General features: G+C 43.2%; 1 protein-coding gene across 1 annotated transcript in view; it reads right to left on the reverse strand.

The window, feature by feature from the left end:
* The window catches only part of LOC114594260 (cytosolic phospholipase A2 epsilon-like), a 47,192-nt gene extending 31,511 nt beyond the window's left edge, over positions 1–15,681 (reverse strand). The window contains exons 1-3 of the mRNA XM_028723697.2: positions 15,567–15,681; positions 13,708–13,794; positions 6,862–6,934 (exon numbers count right to left, since the gene is read on the reverse strand). Coding sequence (XP_028579530.2) covers positions 6,862–6,934; positions 13,708–13,794; positions 15,567–15,593 — 187 coding nt within the window. The 5' untranslated portion in view covers positions 15,594–15,681. The remainder of the gene's footprint in view (positions 1–6,861; positions 6,935–13,707; positions 13,795–15,566) is intronic.
* Between the last annotated feature and the right edge of the window lie 7,434 nt (positions 15,682–23,115).

The raw sequence follows: 23,115 nt of genomic DNA on the forward strand, positions 1-23,115 counted from the left end.
CATTTATCATGGCATAGTTTTTTGTGGACTATAGTCTACTTCATCAGATGCATGAAGTGTATGATTTGGTGGGAAACCAGGGGTCAAATTCCCCACTCAGCCATGAAGGCCACAGGCTGAAATTGGGTCAATCACTGCATCTCAGCCTAACCTTTTGTGTTGTGAGGCTCAATGGACAGGGGGAGAAGTGTGAAAAACACCTTGAGTTCCTTGGAGAGGAAAAACCTGAGATATAGATACAATATAATAAGTTTGCAAACATTTTGTATTTGCATGCATGCACATCCACACACAAAAGAACATATATCGCACACACGCACACAAACATACCTCCCAATTTAGCATAACACTCCATGCATCTGATAAAAGTGGGCTCTAGTTCTGGGTCCCTCCAGATTTTTGGACCACAACTCCCATCAGCCCCACCAGCATAGCCTGGAGCTGATGGGAAATGTAGTCCAAAAACACCCGGAGGTTACCAGGTTGACGAAAGCTGGATTGCATCCTAATAAATTTGCATTTAAGAGGCATAAAGAATCTATATTCTTTATGCTGCAACAGAATAACATGGCTATCCCTCTGGAAGTTCTGAAGCAATAACAGGGATTAGGCAAGAGGTCTGTGTTTCTGGCACTGGAGCAGGGTGTGTGGAATGAAGAGAGGCCTCCAAATGACAGGGCAGCAGAGGAGGGGCGGCCATGTTTCAATAAGGGCAAGCAGTTGGGAGAGAATGTGTTCCCTGTTATTGCTTCAGAAGCTTTCAAAAGCCATTATTTAGGGCTCTACTCTCTGTTGCTGTGGCATGTTGTTCCCCATTCCTCTACTCCACCTTCTTATGTATCTTATAAATCTCAGCTTGCTTGCTTGCTTTCTAACTTGTTGACCTCAGGTGGGAGAGAGAGAGAGAGAGAGAGAGAGAGAGAGAAGATTCTGGGTGCACTGAAATAATGTTGCTGAGCCAAACCTGTTTCAAAAAAGCATCTTCAGGGATGCAGATGTGTTTAATAATACATTTTCCAACCCCCAACCTTTTTGCATCTGTAGGCATGATAAATTTGTGCTCTTGGCGCCTAACTTTGGCTTGCTGCTTTCTTTTGTAATTTCTACTCATTCTTTCAGGCTGCTAAATGAGGATGAAGGAAATCAAAAGGCTCACTTTACATTCATGCTGTCCTTCCTTCTCCTCTGTCATTTATGTGGCCAAACAACATTACACCACCCTGATCCACACCCCTGCTAACAATCCTCTGGAGCCTCTTCCTTATCTTTGCTGCTCCAGTAACACCTGCCTCTCCTGTGCCAGGAACTCATCACCTTCACTTATAAAACTGATACCATCTTCCATAATATTTCTACCCCTCTATTCAATGACCCTCATCCATCTCCCTAACTTCTTTGCTATCCCCCCAGTAAAAAAGGTAAAGGTAAATGACCCTGGAAGTCAAAGGTGACTATGGGGTTGCATCACTCATCTTGCTTTTCAGGCCAAGGGAGCTGGCATTAGTCCCCAGACAGCTTTCCGGGTCATGTGGCCAGCAAGACTACACCACTTCTGGTGCAACGGAACACTGTGACAAGTGCCAGAGTGCATGGAAATGCCGTTTACCTCCCTGCCTTAGTGGTACCTATTTATCTACTTGCGCTGGTGTGCTTTTGAACTGCTAGGCTGGCAGAAGCTGGGATGGAGCAATGGGAGCTAACCACCATCACACGGATTCGAACCGCCAACCTTCTGATCGGCAAGCCCAAGAGGCTCAGTTGTTTAGACCATAGCGCCACCCACGTCCCCTTTTACCCCAGTATCTCATGATGAGAGACTCACTCTGCTGTCCTCACCTGAACTGCCACCTGATCTTTATCCTATTATCTGCTGCCTCTTCCAGAGTATCACCCACCCACATCACCCAACTGTTTCATTCTCTGACTCTTTCCCTACCTTGTTCATCTTTGTCACTGTTTCTTCAACACCCCTTTCCCCAAAAGCCTTACCCATCCTCATCATCTCACTGCCAGCTGAGCTTCTTTCCCATTGCATCTTAATTCACTCCTGCTGTCTTGATTTTCTCTCTTCCAATCAGTCTTGAACCTACTCCAATCTGGTTTACCCTCTGCGCACTACTGAAGTTGTCCTTGCTAAGCAGAGATCATCTCTTCACTGCCATTTCTAAAGGACCACTGAAATTACTACAGTTTTGGTGGCTCACTGCATGCAGTAACAACCTTACTAGCCAGCAGTGAGCTTGTGTTTATTATCTAATGCTAAAAAGAAGAGCAGTGCATCCTATACATGTCTACTAAAGATAAATACCATTGAATTAAGTGGACCTTATTCTCAGGTAAGTGGATATACTGATTGCAGCCTGGTATCATATATCTGTTTACCTGAGATTAAGCCACACAGAACTCAACAGGACTTACCTTGGAGTAGTCTTGCTTCAAAGCTCTACAACATAACTTGAACTGTTGAGACTTTTCAATCCTATCCTGTCCCATTTAACTCAATGGGGCTCACTTTTGAGGTGACATGCTTAGGATTGCACTCTTAAACTAGTAGCCTTGTCCTGATTTAGATGAAGATGTGAGATGCAGAAATGTGCTTGGTGGCAGTTGTTTTTATTACCTGCATATATGGAAATCCAGTTGTGCAAGATGGGAATATCTAAAGCATCTGAAAACCCATACAGTTTTAAGTAAGAGGGCACATTTTGCAATACTTGCTGCCTCACCCAGCTGGAAAGAACCATGAAACCACAAGAATATACTCTGTAAATGCAGTGGCGCTTTTATAGAGATTTTGTCTTGCCTTAAATGATTGAACTACCAAGAATTCTTTACCCTAGTTGATAGCATCCAGCTGATCTAGTCATAAGAGAAGCACTGCTTCCTTTATATTGCCAGATAGCTGTACTAGGATGAATCGGTCACTTTGGGGTTTTCTCATTCTCTCTCAGTTTTTCCATTCTTAAGTTCAATTCTCCACACTTCCCATCAATTTCTGGGTTGTTCTTTCTTTCTTTCTTTCTTTCTTTCTTTCTTTCTTTCTTTCTTTCTTTCATGACAATTCATCAGCATTTTTGCAAAAATGTCTCCCAATATTTGGGCAAAGCAAATTTGCCTGCTAATTTACATATTACTGCATGTTACTTTCACTGTTATACATTTTTATGCATACCTTGCCACACAGTAAGCATTTTTTAACACATTAGTTGGCTTGCAAACTGCAGTGCAGAATTTGGAAAAGTGAAAATGCTGAAGGATGGCTGGGCTTTGATTTACGTATTGTTTCAGAAAGCCTAATTTGACTTGGCTCAACACAGGCTGGGACTATTGCACAATAAAGTAGCTCAGACTAGTAGTTTATATAGGAGCCGGAGACTCCATCCCTCCCCAGTTCTCAGTCAGGCCCTGATCCAGGCAGGTGTTTCTGTGCCCTTCCCCCTGCTCACATGCAGCTAGCCTTGCACTTTAGCAGTGGCTCTGAAACTTCTGCCTGGCTCACTGTCTTGCTCCTGTGGCGGATAAAGGAGGGCATGAGAAATAGCCAGGAATCTTAGCAGCTCATATAGGAACTTCCAGTCCTGCGGCAGGGATCACGAAAGTGCAGGAGTTCTGTTTGGCGGGGAGTCCTCCTCCTGCTCCTCCACTGAGGAGATCTCAGGTCAGAGGTCTAGGCAAGGTTGAACCCAGACTCTCAATCGAAAAGAAACTGTTCCAAATGAACTACAAGATAGTACCTGAACTGCTGAAGGACTGCCGCTTTCCATCTGAACCAACCCAAACCTTGCAATCACCATCTGAGCACCATTATTTGTGTGCCTCATGCGTGAAAGGTCCAGAGGATGGTAACACGAGAAGGGCCTTTTCTGTGGTGGCTCCCCATTTCTGGAATGCTCTTCCCAGGGAGGCCTTCATTACATAGGTGCCAGGTGAAAATGTTTCTCTTTGGCCAGGCGTTTGGTTGGTTAGCATTCCATGGCCTTTTAAATGTGTTTGTGGGAATGGAGGCATTGGTTTGTTTTCGTTTTGTATTCTGTAATCTCATCTTGTATTCTCATGTTGTGAACCACCCTATGATCTTCTGATGAAGGGTGACAAACAAATGAAATAACTAACTAACTAAACAAACAAACAAACAAACAAACAAACAAACAAACAAACAAACCATCACTGCTTCTATGAGGAGACTGAAATTATGCACTGTTGTCACAATTCTGCTGCTGTGAGTGCTGGAAGGAAGACCACTCCCTGCTATAAGGCCCATTTCTACCTGGCCTAGGAGGCGGAGCCCAGACTCACCTTAAACAGCTAAAAGAGGCTCCCGGGAGGCCGCTGGGACATTGCTGGAACAACTCTTGTGTTGGAGCAACTGGCAAAAATGTTTTAAAATGTTTTAAATGGTTCTAATTTTGGTTCCTCTGGTTTGTTTTTGTCAGGTTGGTGTTGGTTAAATGCTTAGTTGGCTGCAAGAGCTCCCATCACTCAAGTGGAAGCTGTGTCGTACGTTCGGCTTCCAAAAAACTTTCACAAACCGAAACATTTACTTCTGGGTTTGTGGCATTCAGGAGCCGATTTGTTGGGCAACTAAGCCATTCAAGAACCAAGGGACGACTGTATTGATTTATTGGTTTGTTTGTTGCTTTTATATAATATTTCATTTTTTAATGTTTGATGTTTTGTTGTGTTTTTATATATCTTAAGAGTGGTAGTCTTGTAATCTGGTGAACCGGGTCCACGTCCCTGCTCCTCCACATGCAGCTGCTGGGTGACCTTGGGCCAGTCACACTTCTTTGAAGTCTCTCAGCCCCATTCAGCTCACAGAGTGTTTGTTGTGGGGGAAGAAGGGAAAGGAGATTGTTAGCCGCTTTGAGACTCCTTACAGTAGTGATAAAGCGGGATATCAAATCCAAACTCCTCTTCTTCCCAGAGTGGCTGGGGAAACCCAGCCAGATGGGTGGGATATAAATTTGTAAAAATAGTATTTTATTATGTTCTTGTATTTTAAAAAAATTCTCTAAGTTGGTACCTTTCAGAAGGGAGACCAATTCAGCAGCAATCACAATGTTGGCTCAGTTCAGACATCATGCCAGTGAAGTTTACAATAGTTCAGTATGATGTCTGAATTAGCAAATTGTTCATGAAATCAGAATTAGAAACTGAGGGGGTTTGAAGTCTGAAAGGGTTTTGCAAACTATCGTTTGAGTTTGTCAGGATGACAAGTGAACTGACAGCCATTGCTCTGCCTCCTAGAGAAGGGGCCATACCTCAGTGGTAAACATCTCTGTTGCATGCAAAAGTTCCTAGAATCAATCCCTGACACTTTCAGGTAGGGCTAGAAAGGCCCCTGTCTATAACTTTGCACAGCCATTCAGCCAGCTGCCAGCTAGATGGACCAATTGACTCGGTAAAGGACAATTTCCTATGTTCCTTCACAGATATCAAGACAGAATACACTGCCTCAACGAGCCCTTAGAATATGAAAGCAGACAAGTAGTTTTAAGTCATGACTGTCTAAGGAAGCTCAAACCACAATTTGATGTCCTTACTTGACTAGTTAAGATAGAATTTAGGCTATTGATAAAATGGATGCTAAACAGTAGTATTTATTTTGCGTACATTCACCACACATGAATTATAAATGGCTTGTTAAAGCTTTAGTTAGGGACACTTTTCTAGCTATGTCCCTATGTTGTCCTTTATTAGAGATGTAATTAACTTGGATGAGAAACATTCTTTGTCTTGATCGTTGGGAAGATCAGATGCAATAATACTCCCACAGGTGAAAACTGAATTAATAGCTACATCTGATAGCTACAGCTTACTTTGTAGTTTTTCAAAGGCTATGTTCACATGTCGAAGTTTACCATAATTACTTCCCACATAGTATGTATGCACATCCCATATGCACTTCTAAGTAGAAAAACAAAATAATCATTTTTACCCCTGGTTCATAAAAAGTTTCCCTGAAGTTACGTATATATCCACTTTTCCCTTTTCATGTGTACAACAATGAGGTTAATGTCAGTTGAAGAACCTATTATTCCTGAATTAACTTTTCCAATAACAATTCTTAGAATTAATATAGTGCTTTAGTATGATCAAAGAATTTCCCACATATTACTCAAACGAAGAAGTCAATCCTGTGATTCAGCTGGCATTATAGTCCCCATAATATAGATTGGAAATTGAGTTTGAGAGCTAGTGGCTTGTAAGGCCACCTAGGACTGAGCTAGATTGGTAATGAAAAAGTGTTTTATATGTGTTGTATATGCAATATAACACTGTGATACCAGATGGTGCTGTGGAGTCCCAACTTTCCCAACCAGGGCTGGCGTGCGTCCTGGGGGCGGGCCGCGGGCCGGGGGGGGGGCAGCTGCGATGGCACCCTGCCGGGGGCAGTGCGCTGCCGGGGGCGGTGCGCTCCCCCCGCACTCCTCTTCCTCCACCAGTGCCTATACAGTGGAACCTCGTGTTACATACCATCCCCCTTGTGAACGCTGTGGGTTATGAGCTCTGCTAACCCGGAAGTAGATGCTCCCAGTTGCAACCTTTGCCCTGGGATACGAGCGGAAGTCGCATGCCAGCAGTGTGGCAGCAGCGGGAGGTGCCATTAGAGAAAGCACGCCTCATGTTACGAGCGGTTTTGGGTTGAGAACAGACCTCCGGGATGAATTAAGTTCATAACTGGAGGTACCACTGTATAGATTATTTTTTGAGAAAACCACATAAAAGTTCAGAAATACTAATTTCACCCATAAAATGGCATTAGCAAAGTTATGTAAAACTTTGGTTAACATTATTGCTCAAGCATGCTCAATATTTTGGAATAACAAGAAGCCATAGTAAAAGAATGAAAATACTTACAATAATCTTCTCGGCGGACATTCCACATCCGTATGATTCTTACTGTGAGCAGATAGCATGGTGATTCTATACTCTGCAGAACAAGACAAAATATACAAATGAACCTTTCGAGTGTTGAATGTACTGCTTGTGATTCATAAGCTTTCTGGGCATACAACGCCCATCTCAAAGAAAGTGAATGTTATGAGGTTCCAAATTTCTCTCCATTTCTGTCAAGGAATTGGAGGCTGCAGGGGAAACCACGAGGGAGGGAGACAAATATAGAGAGCCCAAGCCAGCATTCAGCAGTGTCTCTTCCTCGTCAGAAGGGGAAACTGGCAGGGGGGAGCCTAAAGCAGGACCCAGCCATTCACAGGGCAAAACAAAAAGGAAACGTCATTTCCGAGATTGGGCTTGTTGGCAGCGTCATAGACGAAAGTCAGATGACTCATCTGGATAGCTGAGTATGGATGTATGTGTTTGATCTCTCGTAAACGGCTTTGAAGCGGAACAATAAATCTTGTGAAGAGATGGCGCGAAGCCCAGAGTGTTGCTTTACTAGCTTATCAGCACCCTCACAATTTCAGATTAAAATCCACACTAGAGAAGAATTCCTAGTTTACCCTTCTATCCATGCACCCAACAGACCCCACATTGCCCTTCCTTTTCCTGTTTAAACCATACTTATTCACAGTGGTATCAACAGCAGTGGCAACAATGTCTGTGGAGAGAGGGGAAGAAGCAAGGTCTCATTCCCATCTCTGGTCACCACTTCGAAATAGTACACTGAGTAGACCTTAAGAGCCTTTTAAAACTATTTCCAAATGGATCACAGAGTGCATGTGCTGAAAATCAACAACTGCAGGTTCAATTTGTAATTTATGAGTATTTGTATGAGTATTCTATGTGTACCACTTTCCAGGCCCAAATCTTCCTATAGTTCCTAAACAAGAATAATTGCATAAACATATAACAGAGCAGTAGAAAATCTAGATGCCAGATAAAATGAAAGACACTAAAAGGTCTGGGAAAATAAAAACAAATTCTTAACTTGGTGCCAAAAGGATATCAGACTCAGTGATTTTCCCTAGGAAGAGCATTCCAAAATTGGTAGTGCCACAACCAAGAAGGCCCAGTCATGGATTGCTGTGATCAACTGCCAATTGTCACCTTAAAATTTCTATATGAACTGAAAAAATTCATTGTTCCTTGTTCCTGATGTAGATTGTTATTCCCTCCTTGTTCCTGATATAAATCCTCTCTCACCCCTTTCTCCGCTGGCAAGGGGGAAGAACCATTTTGTCATTCGCCTCAGGTGCCAAAATGTCTTGGACTCGATAGATAGCAAAAATGAATAATGTGGAGAAAAACATTTGGAGATGGTTTGTTGTTTTTCTGCCTAAGTGTTCAATATTTGGTCAGAATTGTCACACACACCCCAGTACAGTTACAGATAGGTAGCCGTGTTGGTCTGCCATAGTAAAAAAAAAATCAAAAAAAAAATCCTTCCAGTAGCACCTTAAAGACCAACTAAGTTAGTTCTTGGTATGAGCTTTCGTGTGCATGCACACTTCTTCAGATACACTGAAACAGAAGTTGCAAGGATCTGGCAACTTCTGTTTCAGTGTATCTGAAGAAGTGTGCATGCACACGAAAGCTCATACCAAGAACTAACTTAGTTGGTCTTTAAGGTGCTACTGGAAGGAATTTTTTTTTTGTTTTGACACCCCAGTACAGTTGCAGCACTCCAAGCACCATGGGGACAGAGATGGAACAGAGGAGGAAAAGAAAGAAACCTCCCCCCTCTCTTCTGCTGCCACCAAAGCAGATGTCACCAGGTAAAGGAGGTGTAAGGGTCAAGAGACTTCTTCTCCTGTAATGTGCATCCTAGCACTGAAGGTGGATATTTTGTAACTGAGTTTCATATTCCAAGTCAAGGAATTACAAACATTGCTGACATCACTAATTTGTGGAAATAAACCGGACTGATTTCCAACGAAATCATAGAATCATAGAGTTGGAATAGACCACAAGGGCCATCGAGTCCAACTCCCTGCCAAGCAGGAAACACCATCAGAGCACTCCTGACATATGGTTGTCAAGCCTCTGCTTAAAGACCTCCAAAGAAGGAGACTCCACCACACTCCTTGGCAGCAAATTCCACTGTCGAACAGCTCTTACTGTCAGGAAGTTCTTCCTAATGTTTAGGTGGAATCTTCTTTCTTGTAGTTTGGATCCATTGCTCCATGTCCGCTTCTCTGGAGCAGCAGAAAACAACCTTTCTCCCTCCTCTATATGACATCCTTTTATATATTTGAACATGGCTATCATATCACCCCTTAACCTCCTCTTCTCCAGGCTAAACATGCCCAGCTCCCTTAGCCGTTCCTCATAAGGCATCGTTTCCAGGCCTTTGACCATTTTGGTTGCCCTCCTCTGGACACGTTCCAGTTTGTCAGTGTCCTTCTTGAACTGTGGTGCCCAGAACTGGACACAGTACTCCAGGTGAGGTCTGACCAGAGCAGAATACAGTGGCACTATTACTTCCCTTGATCTAGATGCTATACTCCTATTGATGCAGCCCAGAATTGCATTGGCTTTTTTAGCTGCCGTGTCACACTGTTGGCTCATGTCAAGTTTGTACTGCTCTCAAGCCAGGTGTCCCCCATCTTGTATTTGTGCCTCTCATTTTTTTTGCCCAAGTGCAATACTTTACATTTCTCCCTGTTAAAGTTCATCTTGTTTGTTTTGGCCCAGTTCTCTAATCTGTCAAGGTCGTTTTGAAGTGTGATCCTGTCCTCTGGGGTGTTAGCCACCCCTCCCAGTTTGGTGTCATCTGCAAATTTGATCAGGATGCCCTTGAGTCCATCATCCAAGTCGTTGATAAAGATGTTGAATAAGACCGGGCCCAAGACAGAACCCTGTGGCACCCCACTAGTCACTCTTCTCCAGGATGAAGAGGAACCATTGATGAGCACCCTTTGGGTTCGGTCAGTCAGCCAGTTACAAATCCACTGAGTGGTAGCATAGTCAAGACCGCATTTTACCAGCTTCTTTACAAGAATATCATGGGGCACCTTGTCGAATGCCTTGCTGAAATCAAGGTAGGCTACATCCACTGCGTTCCCTTCATCTACCAGGCTTGTAATTCTGTCAAAAAACGAGATCAGGTTAGTCTGATATGACTTATTTTTCAGAAATCCATGCTGACTATTGGTGATCACAGCATTCCTTTCTAGGTGCTCACAGACTGTTTGCTTAATGATCTGCTCCAGAATCTTCCCTGGTATTGATGTCAGACTGACTGGGCGATAATTATTTGGGTCCTCTCTTTCCCCCTTTTTGAAAATAGGGACAACATTTGCCCTCCTCCAGTCTGCCGGGACTTCGCCTGTTCTCCAGGAATTCTCAAAGATGACTGCCAGTGGTTCTGAGATCACATCTGCCAGTTCTTTTAATACACTTGGATGCAGTTCATCTGGCCCTGGAGACTTGAATACATCTAAACTAGCCAAGTATTCTTGTACTATCTCCTTAGTTATTCTGGGCTGTGTTTCCTCTGCTGAATCATTTGCTCCAAATTCTTCAGGTCGGGCATTGTTTTCTTTATCGGAGAAGACTGAGGCAAAGAAGGCATTGAGGAGTTCAGCCCTTTCTGTGTCCCCTCTTTGCATTTCACCATCTTCTCCTCTGAGTGACCCCACTGTTTCTTTGTTCTTCCTTTTGCTATGGACATACCCATAAAAGCCTTTTTTGTTGCTTTTAACCTCTCTAGCAAGCCTGAGTTCATTCTGTGCTTTAGCTTTTCTGACTTTGTGTCTACATGTGCTGGCTATTTGTTTGAATTCCTCTTTGGTGGTTTCCCCCCTTTTCCATTTTTTGTACACATCCTTTTTTAATCTTAACTCGGTTAAAAGTTCTTTAGATAGCCACCCTGGCTTCTTTAGGCACCTTCCATGTTTCCGTCTCATTGGTATTGCCTGAAGTTGTGCTTTTACTATCTCCCTCTTAACAAACTCCCAGCCATCATGAACTCCCTTTCCTTTTAGTATTACTGTCCATGGGATCTCACCCAGCACTTCCCTAAGTTTTATGAAGTCGGCTTTCTTAAAGTCAAGAAATTGAGTCCTAGTATGCTTGGCTGCTCCTTTCCGCTGTATAGTAAACTTCAGAAGAGCATGATCACTCGCGCCTAATGATCCTTCCACTTCTACCCCACTAACCAGGTCCTCAACATTGGTTAGGACCAGATCTAATATGGCTGTTCCTCTTGTTGCTTCTTCCACTTTCTGGACAATGAAGTTGTCTGCAAGGCCAGTGAGGAATCTGTTTGACCTTATGCTCTTGGCTGAGTTTGACATCCAACAAATATCCGGGTAATTGAAGTCCCCCTTCCTTTTGCATGCTTGGCCATCTGTTCCAGGAAGGCATCATCTATGTCCTCCGTTTGGCTTGGGGATCTATAGTAAACTCCCACAATGAGGTCTCTGTTATTCTTCTCTCCCTTAATTTTGACCCAAATGCTCTCACTTTGGCTTTGAGGTTTTAAATCTTGGATCTCTTCACAGGTATACACATCCCTGACATATAACGCCACTCCTCCTCCTTTCTTGTCTGGTCTGTTTCTCTGAAATAGATTGTATCCCTCCATTATTACATTCCAGTCATGGGACTTATCCCACCAGGTTTCAGTGATGCCTATTATGTCATATTTAGTTTGCTGTACCAAGAGCTCAAGCTCATCTTGTTTATTTCCCATGCTTTGCACATTAGTGTACAGACATTGAAGTCCATTAATCATTCCCCCGTGTCTCTTATTTAAGGATTTTTTCATCCCACCACTAGGTCTGTGTGCTGTTTGCTCCATTTGGTCTATGACATTTGGATGATCATCTTCATCAATTGATAGACTCCTACCTTCAGGAGCACTGTCTCCCTCCCTCACATTAGTCAGTTTAAAGCCCTCCTGATGAGGTTTCTGAGATTTTTGGCAAAAACATTCCTCCCAACTGTTGTGAGGTGCAGCCCATCGCTTGCCAGAAGTCCATCTTCAAAAAACTGCAGTCCGTGATCTAAGAATCCAAACCATTCCTGTTTACACCATTTGCGAAGCCAGCTGTTCACTTCCACTACTTTTCCCTCTCTCCCTGGGCCACGGCGTTCAACTGGGAGGACAGATGAGATGACAATTTGTGCATTTAATTGCTTCAATTTCCTGCCCAGAGCCTCGTAGTCTCTTTTGATCTTCTGGAGGCTATTGCTTGCAGTGTCATTGGTTCCCACATGAACCAAGAGGAAGGGGTATTTGTCAGTGGGTTTTATGATTCCTTGCAGTCGTTCAGTTACATCTTGGATCTTAGCCCCGGGGAGACAGCACACCTCCCGAGACATCTTGTCAGGCCCACAGATCACTGCTTCTGTTCCCCTCAGTAGGGAATCCCCTATCACCACTACACGCCTCCTCTTAGGTTTGGTCGGGGTTCTTCCGTGAGCTGTCCGTTCCAAGGTCGCCTGCACATTCCCTGAGGACTGACTTTGCTGCTCGTCTTCATATACCTGATCAACTGTAATGAGGGATAGATCCTCAAATGGAGTCTGTTCTTCGTTTTCCATGCTATGGGAGAGGACTTCAAAGCGATTGTGTATTTCTAAACAATCAGAGCGAACCCTGGGCCTCCTACTTCTTTGAGTCACGTTACTCCATATATCTGGCACCTGTGTTGGTGAACTAGCCTCCTTCCCAGGGGTGTCCCCTGTCTCCTCCTTGGTGGAGACGGTGTTCTCTGTTGCTTCCAAGAAGAGCTCCAGCTCTCTAATTCTTTGGAGCGTAGCTACACGTTCCTCCAGTTGCTGGACTTTGTCTTCTAAGAGGGCAATCAACATACAATTGCTGCAGGTAAAGCTGCCTGCAACCTTTGGCAAGATGGCAAACATTGCGCAGGAACCGCAGGCGACTGCAGCTGTTCCCTCACCCTCCATCTTGAAAACGTGTCGTTGGCTATAGTAGTTTAAATTCTGTTGCAGCATTCGAGGAACTTCAGTAATAGTTGTAAGCTAAATATAAGAAATTAGATTTAATGAGAATAAGTTTAATTATGAAAAAAAATGTGTATTGGCAATAAGTAATATGAATTTGAAGTATGGAATAGATGGTAGGTTGGATCTTTAGTGTTAAGACCAATAGATGTTTTATTGTTTGCTAAGAATATTATGTGTCTATGGTTATTTTTGTAATTTGTGCATAATTTGGTATTTGTGGTTTTTTTTGTTTTTTTTTCTTGTTGTATAAATAAAAAACTTTAAATAATTAAAAAAAAAGAAAATGTGTCGTTGGGGTGGCTACAGTGGTCCTCCATCTTAAAAAACGTGAAGACAGGACAAATACCCCCCCCAAAAAAAACCTAGGTCTCCCCCAACAAACGTTTGAGACTAGCTCCCCTAAATCTAAAAGATGGATCAAACTGCAGCTGCCCTGCAAGCTCTGATAAGCTCCTCCCACAGCTAATCACCTGACTCAACAGAAACCCTGCCCCCTCTGACCTTTGCACAGGGAGAGCAGCTAATCAGCCACAAACACACACACAAGAAAACCCTGACACACACACAAGAATATGTATAGGCTGCGATCTTAAGCAGCCAGAAACTCCAGGAAGCAAATGAAACCTGTTTCCAAACAGATGCATTATGAAACCATTTAAAAAGAAAAGAAAATAATCAAGGTGTGAATGCTCAGGGAATTTGGCCAATAAAATTGCTCCACACTTCCAGCTGCAGAGGCCTTGCAAGTAGTGTGCTCAAATACCTCAAAATAAAAACAAACCCTCAATTAAGTCACACTCTTTTGTGTTCTTCTCCACGCAACAGTACCTTGCATTCAGCATCCTGTTGGACAGTATTCTGGTACATCCACTGAACAGCTACAGTTCCTGAGCTTTTTGTTTTGCTATTTAGAATCTGTCCAAAAAGAAGAGAAAGAACAATGTTGGGTGGGAGGGGTGATAAAATTTTCCTCCGTTTCTCATAATTCCCATTCTTGAAGGGTGTTTATTACAAATACCCAGTGCTTTTCCCGGGGGGGGGGGGGGGGTGTACGCATACCCCTAAACATTTTGTGAATCCAAGTTTGGCCTCATTGAGGGGCAGTATTTCAATATGAGTAGGAAAAGGAGAACACCCCGAAACATTTTTTTTTTTAGGGAAAAAGGCACTGCAAATACCCATCTATTATGCAATGGTGTGAGGGCCCCGCTGTGCCTGCTACCCCTTCCTTATAAACGTCAGCTTTGTGTGGATACCTATCTGGCATTTGGAGGACTTATATCAATTCATATGTTTAAATTAAGGTGAATGTATTGGCGGTCACTGTATTTTTAGGGTGAGCTGATGGATTCCCCCCTTCCCATTCTTCTCTCTTTCTTTGTTACATTTGCATTTTTAAAAAACAATACTTAGGGTGGCTACATATTCATCACTAAATAGATAACAAAAAAGGACACAGAGTTGCATAAAATGTAGACATATTGACGCAATTTTAGAAATTGTGGCTATAATTTAAATAGAAATACAACACTGTCTATGTGCTAGTAGTTAGTGAGCAACTTTAGCTCCCCTGTTCTACCTTCTCAGGGTTATTTATCTTTAAAATGGACTTGGACTCAGCCCACCCTTCAAATAGAGGACTGTCCTCTGTAAAGCAGGACAAATTGCCACCCTGTGTTTACTGAATCACAGAAGTCTCTGTGATGGAGAGTACAAGTGACTGCTTCTCCCAAGATCACATCAGTTGACTCATGAAAAACATTTGCCCCCATTAGAAAACAAGCAGCCAGACATATGCCTAAAGAACCCTATTGACAAGGTTCAGCCAACTGCCATTATAAGATTCTTCAGAGACAAAGAAATAAAATAACGTATTTTTCCATCTATAAGACACCCCTGTGTATAAGACGCCCCCTATTTTTAGGGACTCAGATTCAAGAAAATGGGGGTAAGAGATGCATCCATGTATAAGACACCCCCTATTTTTTTACATTATTTTTAAAGGAAAAAACCTAGTCTTATACATGGAAAAAATACAGTAATAATAATAATTCTGCAGTTATGCATCAGTTGTATATTCAGTAATCTGGATGTTAAGTCTCACTGAACCCAATGAGGATTGCATTCTATATTACAATGTTTAAAATGTGGCTTCTTTCCCCATCAGATCTGAAAACAATAATTTCACTTAACATGCATGAGACAACAAAAAAATCTTAACCTGTCCCTTAAAAGCCAACAAGTTAGGTACCAGATCAACTTCCTAAGGGATGGAAACTGAATAATCAAAACACTAGTAATGAAAAAACCCGACCTTGTTGTCTCCTGCTTAATTTCAGATGCTAATGGCATTCTGAGAGGGTGACCCTGAAGATATGTGCCCTGCTTGTTTTACTCGTTTCACCTCGCTGTATAAAGAGCACAGTATTACATTTGAGTTTTGCATTTGCAAAAGCTCTCCTTTACACTCTGCCCTTTTTGTACCTCTCAGGCCACAGTTACTAATAATGTGGAAATAGCCAGTCTATTAATGAGAGGCTGCCCCCTTGCAAAGCCTTGTGTGATATGGAAGAAGCACCGGCTTTGTATCAACAATCCAGATAAGAAGAAAAGGAAATAGCATGCATACATGTAAGTGCAGCACATTCAGAGCCCCTATAGCAGCCACTTGGTTTTATGATGCCTACCTGAGGGAAAACAGCAGGCGATCCCATTGTAGAAACCACTGGATTCCTGCCACATGCTATTAAGAGTACTTCTGGTATGCAGCAGTGAAAGATATTTACAGACCTCGGAATGGGTAAAAGCTGTACAGCAGGTGCTATAAACACTGAGTCAGAGCCCCACCTCTTTTGGGATTTCAGAAGCAGAAAGAATCCCCACCCACTTAGCTTGCACCGTGCACCGTCTGTTGCAAGAAAGGGGTGTGTGGTGTCAGCAGACCTAGAACAAGGAAAACCCATGTTCCATAGATCCCACAACTGCAGGTCACCGGGTTTTGCTCATGAATAAGTATTTTAAGAATGGTATTCATTGGTGGCACCATGCTAAGGGCCCCCGAAGTCTGGTTGTTGTTGTTAATTAAATTTTATTCCACTATATACCCACAGTTCTTAGGGCGGTTACAACATAAAATCACAAACTACATAATAAAAACAAAACAACCCAATAACTTATGCATTACCAAGGAAGAGTAAACATAGAGGACACAGATTTTCATTTTCTAATTTTTCTGCATAGCGGTAAAGGTAGAAATATTTGCTCTAATTTGAATAGAAATAAAATACATCTCATGGACTGCAAGAAGATCAAACCTCTCCATTCTTAAGGAAATCAGCCCTGAGTGCTCACTGGAAGGGCAGATCGTGAAGCTGAGGCTCCAATACTTTGGCCACCTCATGAGAAGAGAAGACTCCCTGGAAAAGACCCTGATGTTGGGAAAGATGGAGGGCACAAGGAGAAGGGGACGACAGAGGACGAGATGGTTGGACAGTGTTCTCGAAGCTACCAGCATGAGTTTGACCAAACTGCGGGAGGCAGTGGAAGACAGAAGTGCCTGGCCTGCTCTGGTCCATGGGGTCACGAAGAGTCGGACACGACTAAACGACTAAACAACAACAACAACTTTGTGGTGCTTGCTCTCCCTTCTTAAGGTTCTTGATCTATAAACAGGACTTGGGTAGACTAGCCTGCCAAATAGAGGACTCCTTCAAAGGAAGGGCTCTCCATTGCCAGTCTTTCAAATGGGGGAGTGTCCTCTCTAAAGTAGGACACACTCCCACCCTATCTCTTACAGTTCGGATGACTCCTTCCCATAAAGATGTGCTGACCACAGGACCCACTCAGTCTCACATACCCCCAGTTGGTTTCATTTGTGATAGAATTTCTTAAAAATTGTGTTTGAATGTGCATTTGGCCTTCTTAAACCTACACAAATGATTAGGTGTGCCTATGTGGCCAGATTTTGCTTATCGTTTCACCAATTGGGTTTCTTTATAGTTGTGCAAACACAACGTTATTTCCCATAATGTTATTGTGGGGTTAAAGGCAATTACAATTATCGCCTTTATTTTGTATTTATTAGAAAATAAATAATATTTATTTATATCCCACTTTTTCCCCAGATGAAGCCTCAAGGTGGCTTACATGAATTAGAACAACACAGATAAAATACAAAAAGCTAAAACCTATTAAAGAGAAAAGTTAAGAAGTAATTAAACACTGATAGAATTAAAACCATATTTTAAAAAACCTATTAACAAACAGATAGTTAACAACAACAACAACAACAACAATTTTATTATTTATACCATGCCCATCTGGCTGGGTTTTCCCAGCCACTCTGGGCAGTTCCCAACAGAGCACTACAAACAGAATAAAACTTCAGACATCAAAAACTTCCCTCAACAGAGCTGCCATCAGATGTCTTCTAAAAGTCTGATAGTTGTTTATTTCCTTGACATCTTATGGGAGGGTGTTCCACAGGGCAGGCGCCACTACTGAAAAGGCCCTCTGCCTGGTTCCCTTGTAAACTCACTTCTCGCAGTGAGGGAACCACCAGAAGGCCCTTGGCGCTGGACCTCAGTGTCCGGGCTGAATGATGGTACAGCACTATTAAAAGCCCTTTCCTAAACAATCAGCTCTCAAATGCCTGTCCGAATAAAAATCTTTTTTAAAAAATAATAATACTGTTTTTATTTTCATGCTACAGAAGATAAATTTCGAGAAAACGATTGTTACAACACTAAACAACTGATCTTCATCTGCTGATAGAAGGGCAACCAGAAGGGAGCCAGTTTAGATTACAAAAAATGATTTTATATGAAATATTGTGGGAATAAAAATCTTATGAGATGATAGGACTTGGGGAGTCTGAGGCTTTTCAGATGCGTCAGGGTCAGAAAACATCTGAAGGGCCTTGCTATAGAATGCTTGTTGCACTGACACTGAAATCAATAAAGGTCTTTCTGATTGGCTATTTCAAAACAGTTGGTAGATGTACTCGGCTTCACCGTTTGTAATTGAGCGACATCTGCCAACTCTTTTGAAACGCAATTCCGCTTTGAGGGAACTTCAAAATCTGAACCAAATTTCACTTTTTGCAAAAAATAATAAAATAAAATAGTCTCAACAGTCACAATATTCCATTATTCACCTCTAATTCCATTTCGTGATCCAAACCCATGTGTCATTTAATGGCCAGTTTGCTGGAATTGTGTTGATGTTCATACTATTTGCTAACTTTTTCAAAGGAATAGTCATCCTGAAACCATTTTTTTCCAGGTTAATTCAATTGAGCAATTGGTTTCAGTAATTCAGCTGTGTTAATTACTCACTTGCCTTTAATATTTTGCTTACAGGGCTGAAGTAATAGTGAGAAAGAAAACACAAACGCTTCCTTTACATTGTTTAAATGATTAGCTAATTGCTTTCAAAGGAGAAGCTCCAGTTGCTGCAATTCTCCACACCACTTCAAATGCCAGATGTGGCTGGTTACTCATAAATACGGTAACAATGCCTGGGTTAGTCACATGTAACAATTCCTTCAAGTCATAAACGGGGGAGGGGGATATTTGAATACTACATATTCTGAAATTACCTGGGAAGCAAAGCCCCAGCATACCTCAGCCACCACACAATTATCTGTTATATTCGGTTTATGATCTTCAAGGGAGAATGCCAAAACTTATCTATGTAGTGACAACAACAGCACTCAGGCAAGGGTGCCAGTTCCTGGGGACATAGCTGTTTGGGACCCCCAGGAACCGGCACCCCTGTCTTTTGTACCTGAGTGCTGTTGCAGGGGGAAATCCAAAAACCAGGGGGAGTGAAAATGGAATGGAATATCCTGGAAAGGGGCTCGCAGGCTCCATGAAAAGGAGCACTCTACACTGCAACATTTTCCTTTTTTACAGGTCCAACTTGTTACTCTGATTTTCAAAGCCACTCGCAGGATCAATTTAATGCTGGGCCCATAAGATAGTTGGCATTATTGTTAGCTATTGCAGTTCGTCTTAAACTTTGGTTGGCAATTCTTTGTGGCCAGGAAACAAAATGTATTCTTTTGCCATCGCTCCCATGTTATCACAGCCACATTACAATAATGTTTATTATTTTAGCCTGTCACAGTATTGTGAAGCACATAAATGTAACAACAGGGGATTGGCTGTAACTCAGTGGTAGATCATATGTTAGATTTGCCACTCCTCACCCAACTGACCCTCCTCAACCCCTGCCCCCATTTTGAGTCCTGTTCCCCCACCCCCCACAAAGCATTTCCTTTCAGAAGAAGGGCGAGTGTTGCCACCACCACGCCAACAAGACACAGCATACATGCCTGAGAAAACCCCTTAAACCCTATTTTATATTATTTTATTTATTTTATTTTTCATTCTCTCTCTCGTGTGTGTGTAACCAATACAAATGCATGCAGAAATAGAAAAAAGAAAAAGAAAATAGAAACATTTTTATTCTTTGGGATTTACAGAAAGAACACATACCAATACAGTGGTATCTCAGGTTAAGAACTTAATTCGTTCTGGAGGTCTGTTAACCTGAAACTGTTCTTAACCTGAAGTACCACTTTAGCTAATGGGGCATCCTGCTGCCGCCGCGCAATTTCTGTTCTCATCCTGAGGTAAAGTTCTTAACTCGAGGCACTATTTCTGGGTTAGTGGAGTCTGTAACCTTAAGCGTCTGTAACCTGAGGTACCACTGTAAATAAATTTTAGAAAGGGGCAAGATTAGATGTGGACACACAAAGCGTTTCCCAAAATAATCAAGATTCCTTGTGCTCCGCTCCCTCTTTCTTCTGGCCCACTGCCTGCCCCTCGGAGCCTGTGTGGCAGCCCCTCCTCCTCCTTGCCTGCTTTCTAGCAGCTGCCACAAGCTGCCCAAAGGAGGAGGCCAGCAGCAGCAGCCATGAAGAGGCAACAGGATGCTCCCACAGCTGCTGCCACTACCACCACTTGGGACAAATGCCAAGCTCATCCTCCTTCCTGAACTCGGCGGTGACAGCACTGTTGGGGTAAATAGAGTCATTCTGGGATCCAATCAGAAGCCAGGATGGCTTTTGTAATTCTGGGACTGTCCCTGGGAAATAGGGACAATTGGATGGTATGCAAGTAGAGTTGGGTAAGGCTCCTGATTATAACCATGAATGCTCGCTGCAAGTCAGTGTAGACAATCCTGATGTAGACTGACCAATGATCTGGCATTAATATTAACATTAAAATATTAATGTTAATCTTAGGCAGGCACCTTCCTGGTTCTGCATTGCCTTTGGTGCCTGGTAAACACGTTTTTGCTTAGGCAAATCTACCCAGACATGTAATTTCGTTCTGGAGGTCCGTTCTTAACTTGAAACTGTTCTTAACCTGAAGCACCATTTTAGCTAATGGGGCCTCCTGCTGCCGCCGCGCTGCCGGAGCACAATTTCTGTTCTCATCCTGAAGCAAAGTTCTTAACCTGAGGTAATATTTCTGGGTTAGCAGAGTGTGTAACCGGAAGTGTACGTAACCTGAAGCGTATGTAACCCGAGGTACCACTGTACATGAAATTTAATCAGTCTCATCTTTTCTAAGCACTTACTATCTGCTTGAGTTTCTGTTGCTTCTTCATATTTTAGCGTTGCCATACGACCGGAATTTCCCAGACATATCTGGGAGAATCCAGATGCATGGCAACAACTTTGGGCAACCCCCCCCCCACAAAAAACTCAAAAACTCAAGACTTTCTGTACCAGATTTTCACTGTTTGAAATGCTGCAACCCTATCATATTTGTCATCATCATGTTTACCACGGATTTCTAAGAACTGATGGTTTGCCTGGATTGAAACAAGTTTGTCTACCCTTTCACAAGCAAAGAAGGCACTTCCTTGGATCAGGCCCTTCACCTGATCTAGCAGGCCTCTTCTTGTATTCTTACATGAATGCTGCTTTCTTTCCTTTGCTAACCACTGCATATTCACAGCCATCCTTGCCTCAGGAAAAGAAGACAAAGTCAGCTGCCCGGTCTCTGTTGTTGTTCCTGGTGAGGCAATATTTCTACCCTCCCATTTGCTAGGGGAGACTGGCTGCCCTGCAGCAGACACCTCCTTCCTTGAAACATAATCGCTGTTCTGGCAGGATACAGAGGCAGAGCAAGCCGACCGGGCGCCTGTGGGGGCAGGAAACTCCACAAGGCCTCCGAGGAGTCTGCCTGCCTCCTCCCACTCAGCTGCCCTACAGCTGAGGGGGAGGTGGCAGGCGGACTGTTTGAGGCAGCACGGAGGCGGCGGGTGCTCAAGCCACTGCCTCACTCCCAGGAGAGACGTGTGGCTTGGGCACTATGCAGGCCCAGCGCTGAATGCCACCCGGTATTTTGTCACCCCTCTCAGTGGTGACACCCAGGGCAGACCGTGTTAGGAATGTCATTCCTCCGTGCTGCAGGTGTGTGATTGTTGTTGTCACGCGTCTGTGTTTACATTCCGCAGTGTTGGATGTCATGGGAATGGAAGTTCAGATATGCTGTTCCGTTCTGTATTACAGCTTTTGTTTCTCCCTTCCGAGGAAGAAAGGGAGAGAGGAGCCATGTTTTCTTTGTTCTGTTACGTTTGATTTTGTACATAATAAATTAGGCTTCAATGTCACACCTCAAGGCTCAGCTTCTGTTTGGACTCTGCTAGTCGTGTGCTCGTGTCCTTGGATATGGGTCACATCAGCGTGATGGGACACAGGCACTTCATCACTATGAATCATCCTGGGCGGTACTGCGTTGGGGGAAAAGCGTCGGCCTCGGAGTTTCCCAACAGTCCGCCCCACCGCACCCCCCTTCCTCTGCCCCTGGCAGGATAAGTACATCATAAGAACGCAGAAAAGGCCTGCTGGATCAGGCCAATGGAGCATCTAGTCAGGCATCCTGGTTTCACAGAAGCCAACCAGAGGAAATTGCACAAGTAGGACCTTTCTCCATGCCCATTTATAAACGTCTATCATGTCACTTCTTACTCAACTATTCTCTAAACCAAAAAGTCCCAACCTTTCTGCAACAGAGAGTTGCTCCATTCTCTAGATCAGTGGTTCCCAAATATTGTGAGTCATGAAGCCAAAGGCAAATATTTATTTTTATTTCCATTCTCTACACACAGCACTTGGAGATGCTTCGTGGAGCACCAAGTGCTCTGTGGAGCACTGATTGGAAACTGCTGCTCTAGATCATTATGGTTGCTTTCTTCTGAACTACAGTGTTACCTTGGTTGTTGAACTTACTGTAATCTGTTCCAGGGGTCTATTCGACTCCTGGAACTGTTCGAAAACCAAGGCGCAGCTTCCAATTGGTTGCAGAAGCTTCCAAAAAACGTTCACAAACCGGAACACTTACTTCCGGTTTTGCAGCGTTTGGGAGTCGATTTGTTCGGGAGCCAAGCCATTTGATATCCAAGGTACCACTGTATTTCCAACTCTACAATATCCTTTTTGAGGTGAGGCTACCGGCATTTGACACAGTATTTCAAATGTGGTTGTGTCATATATTTCTTTAACAGCATTATGTTATCAGCAGTTCACTACAAGGGTTCACTCTTTCCCCAGGAATATTAGGGAATATTTTTTTTAAGAGCTTAGGTTTATTAGATTTATGATGGGACGTGGGTGGCACTGTGGTCTAAACCACTGAGCCTCTTGGGCTTGCGGATCAGAAGGTCGGCGGTTCAAATCCTTTCAACGGAGTGAGCTCCCATTTCTCTGTCCCAGCTCCTGCTAACCTAGCCATTTGAAAGCACACCAGTGCAAGTAGATAAATAGGCACTGCTGCTGCAGGAAGGTAAACCGCGTTTCCATGCGCTCTGGTTTCCATCACAGTGTTTTGTTGCGCCAGAAGCAGTTTAGTCATGCTGGCCACATGACCTGGAAAGCTGTCTGGACAAACGCCAGCTCCCTCGGCCTGAAAGTGAGATGAACGCCACAACCTCATAATCCTCATTTGACTAGACTTAACCGTCCAGGGATTCTTTACCTTTTACCTTTACCTATTAGATTTATATGATGCTTCCCACTAAGAAAGTCCCAAAATGAGTTATGATCAATAAAAAAAAAATCACCTCAACATTATTAAAAGCGGATTTAACAGTACAACCATATCATTGGTGCTTCCCAAATCCCTGTGAAAGCGTGTTCTCCCTAACAGAGAGCACGTGTTGCAGTTGGGGGAACAGGCCACCCTGCCGTGACTAGGCAGATTTGGTGAGGAACCCAAG

The sequence above is a fragment of the Podarcis muralis genome, chromosome 1, assembly GCF_964188315.1.
Source record: "Podarcis muralis chromosome 1, rPodMur119.hap1.1, whole genome shotgun sequence".
Taxonomy (NCBI): domain Eukaryota; kingdom Metazoa; phylum Chordata; class Lepidosauria; order Squamata; family Lacertidae; genus Podarcis; species Podarcis muralis.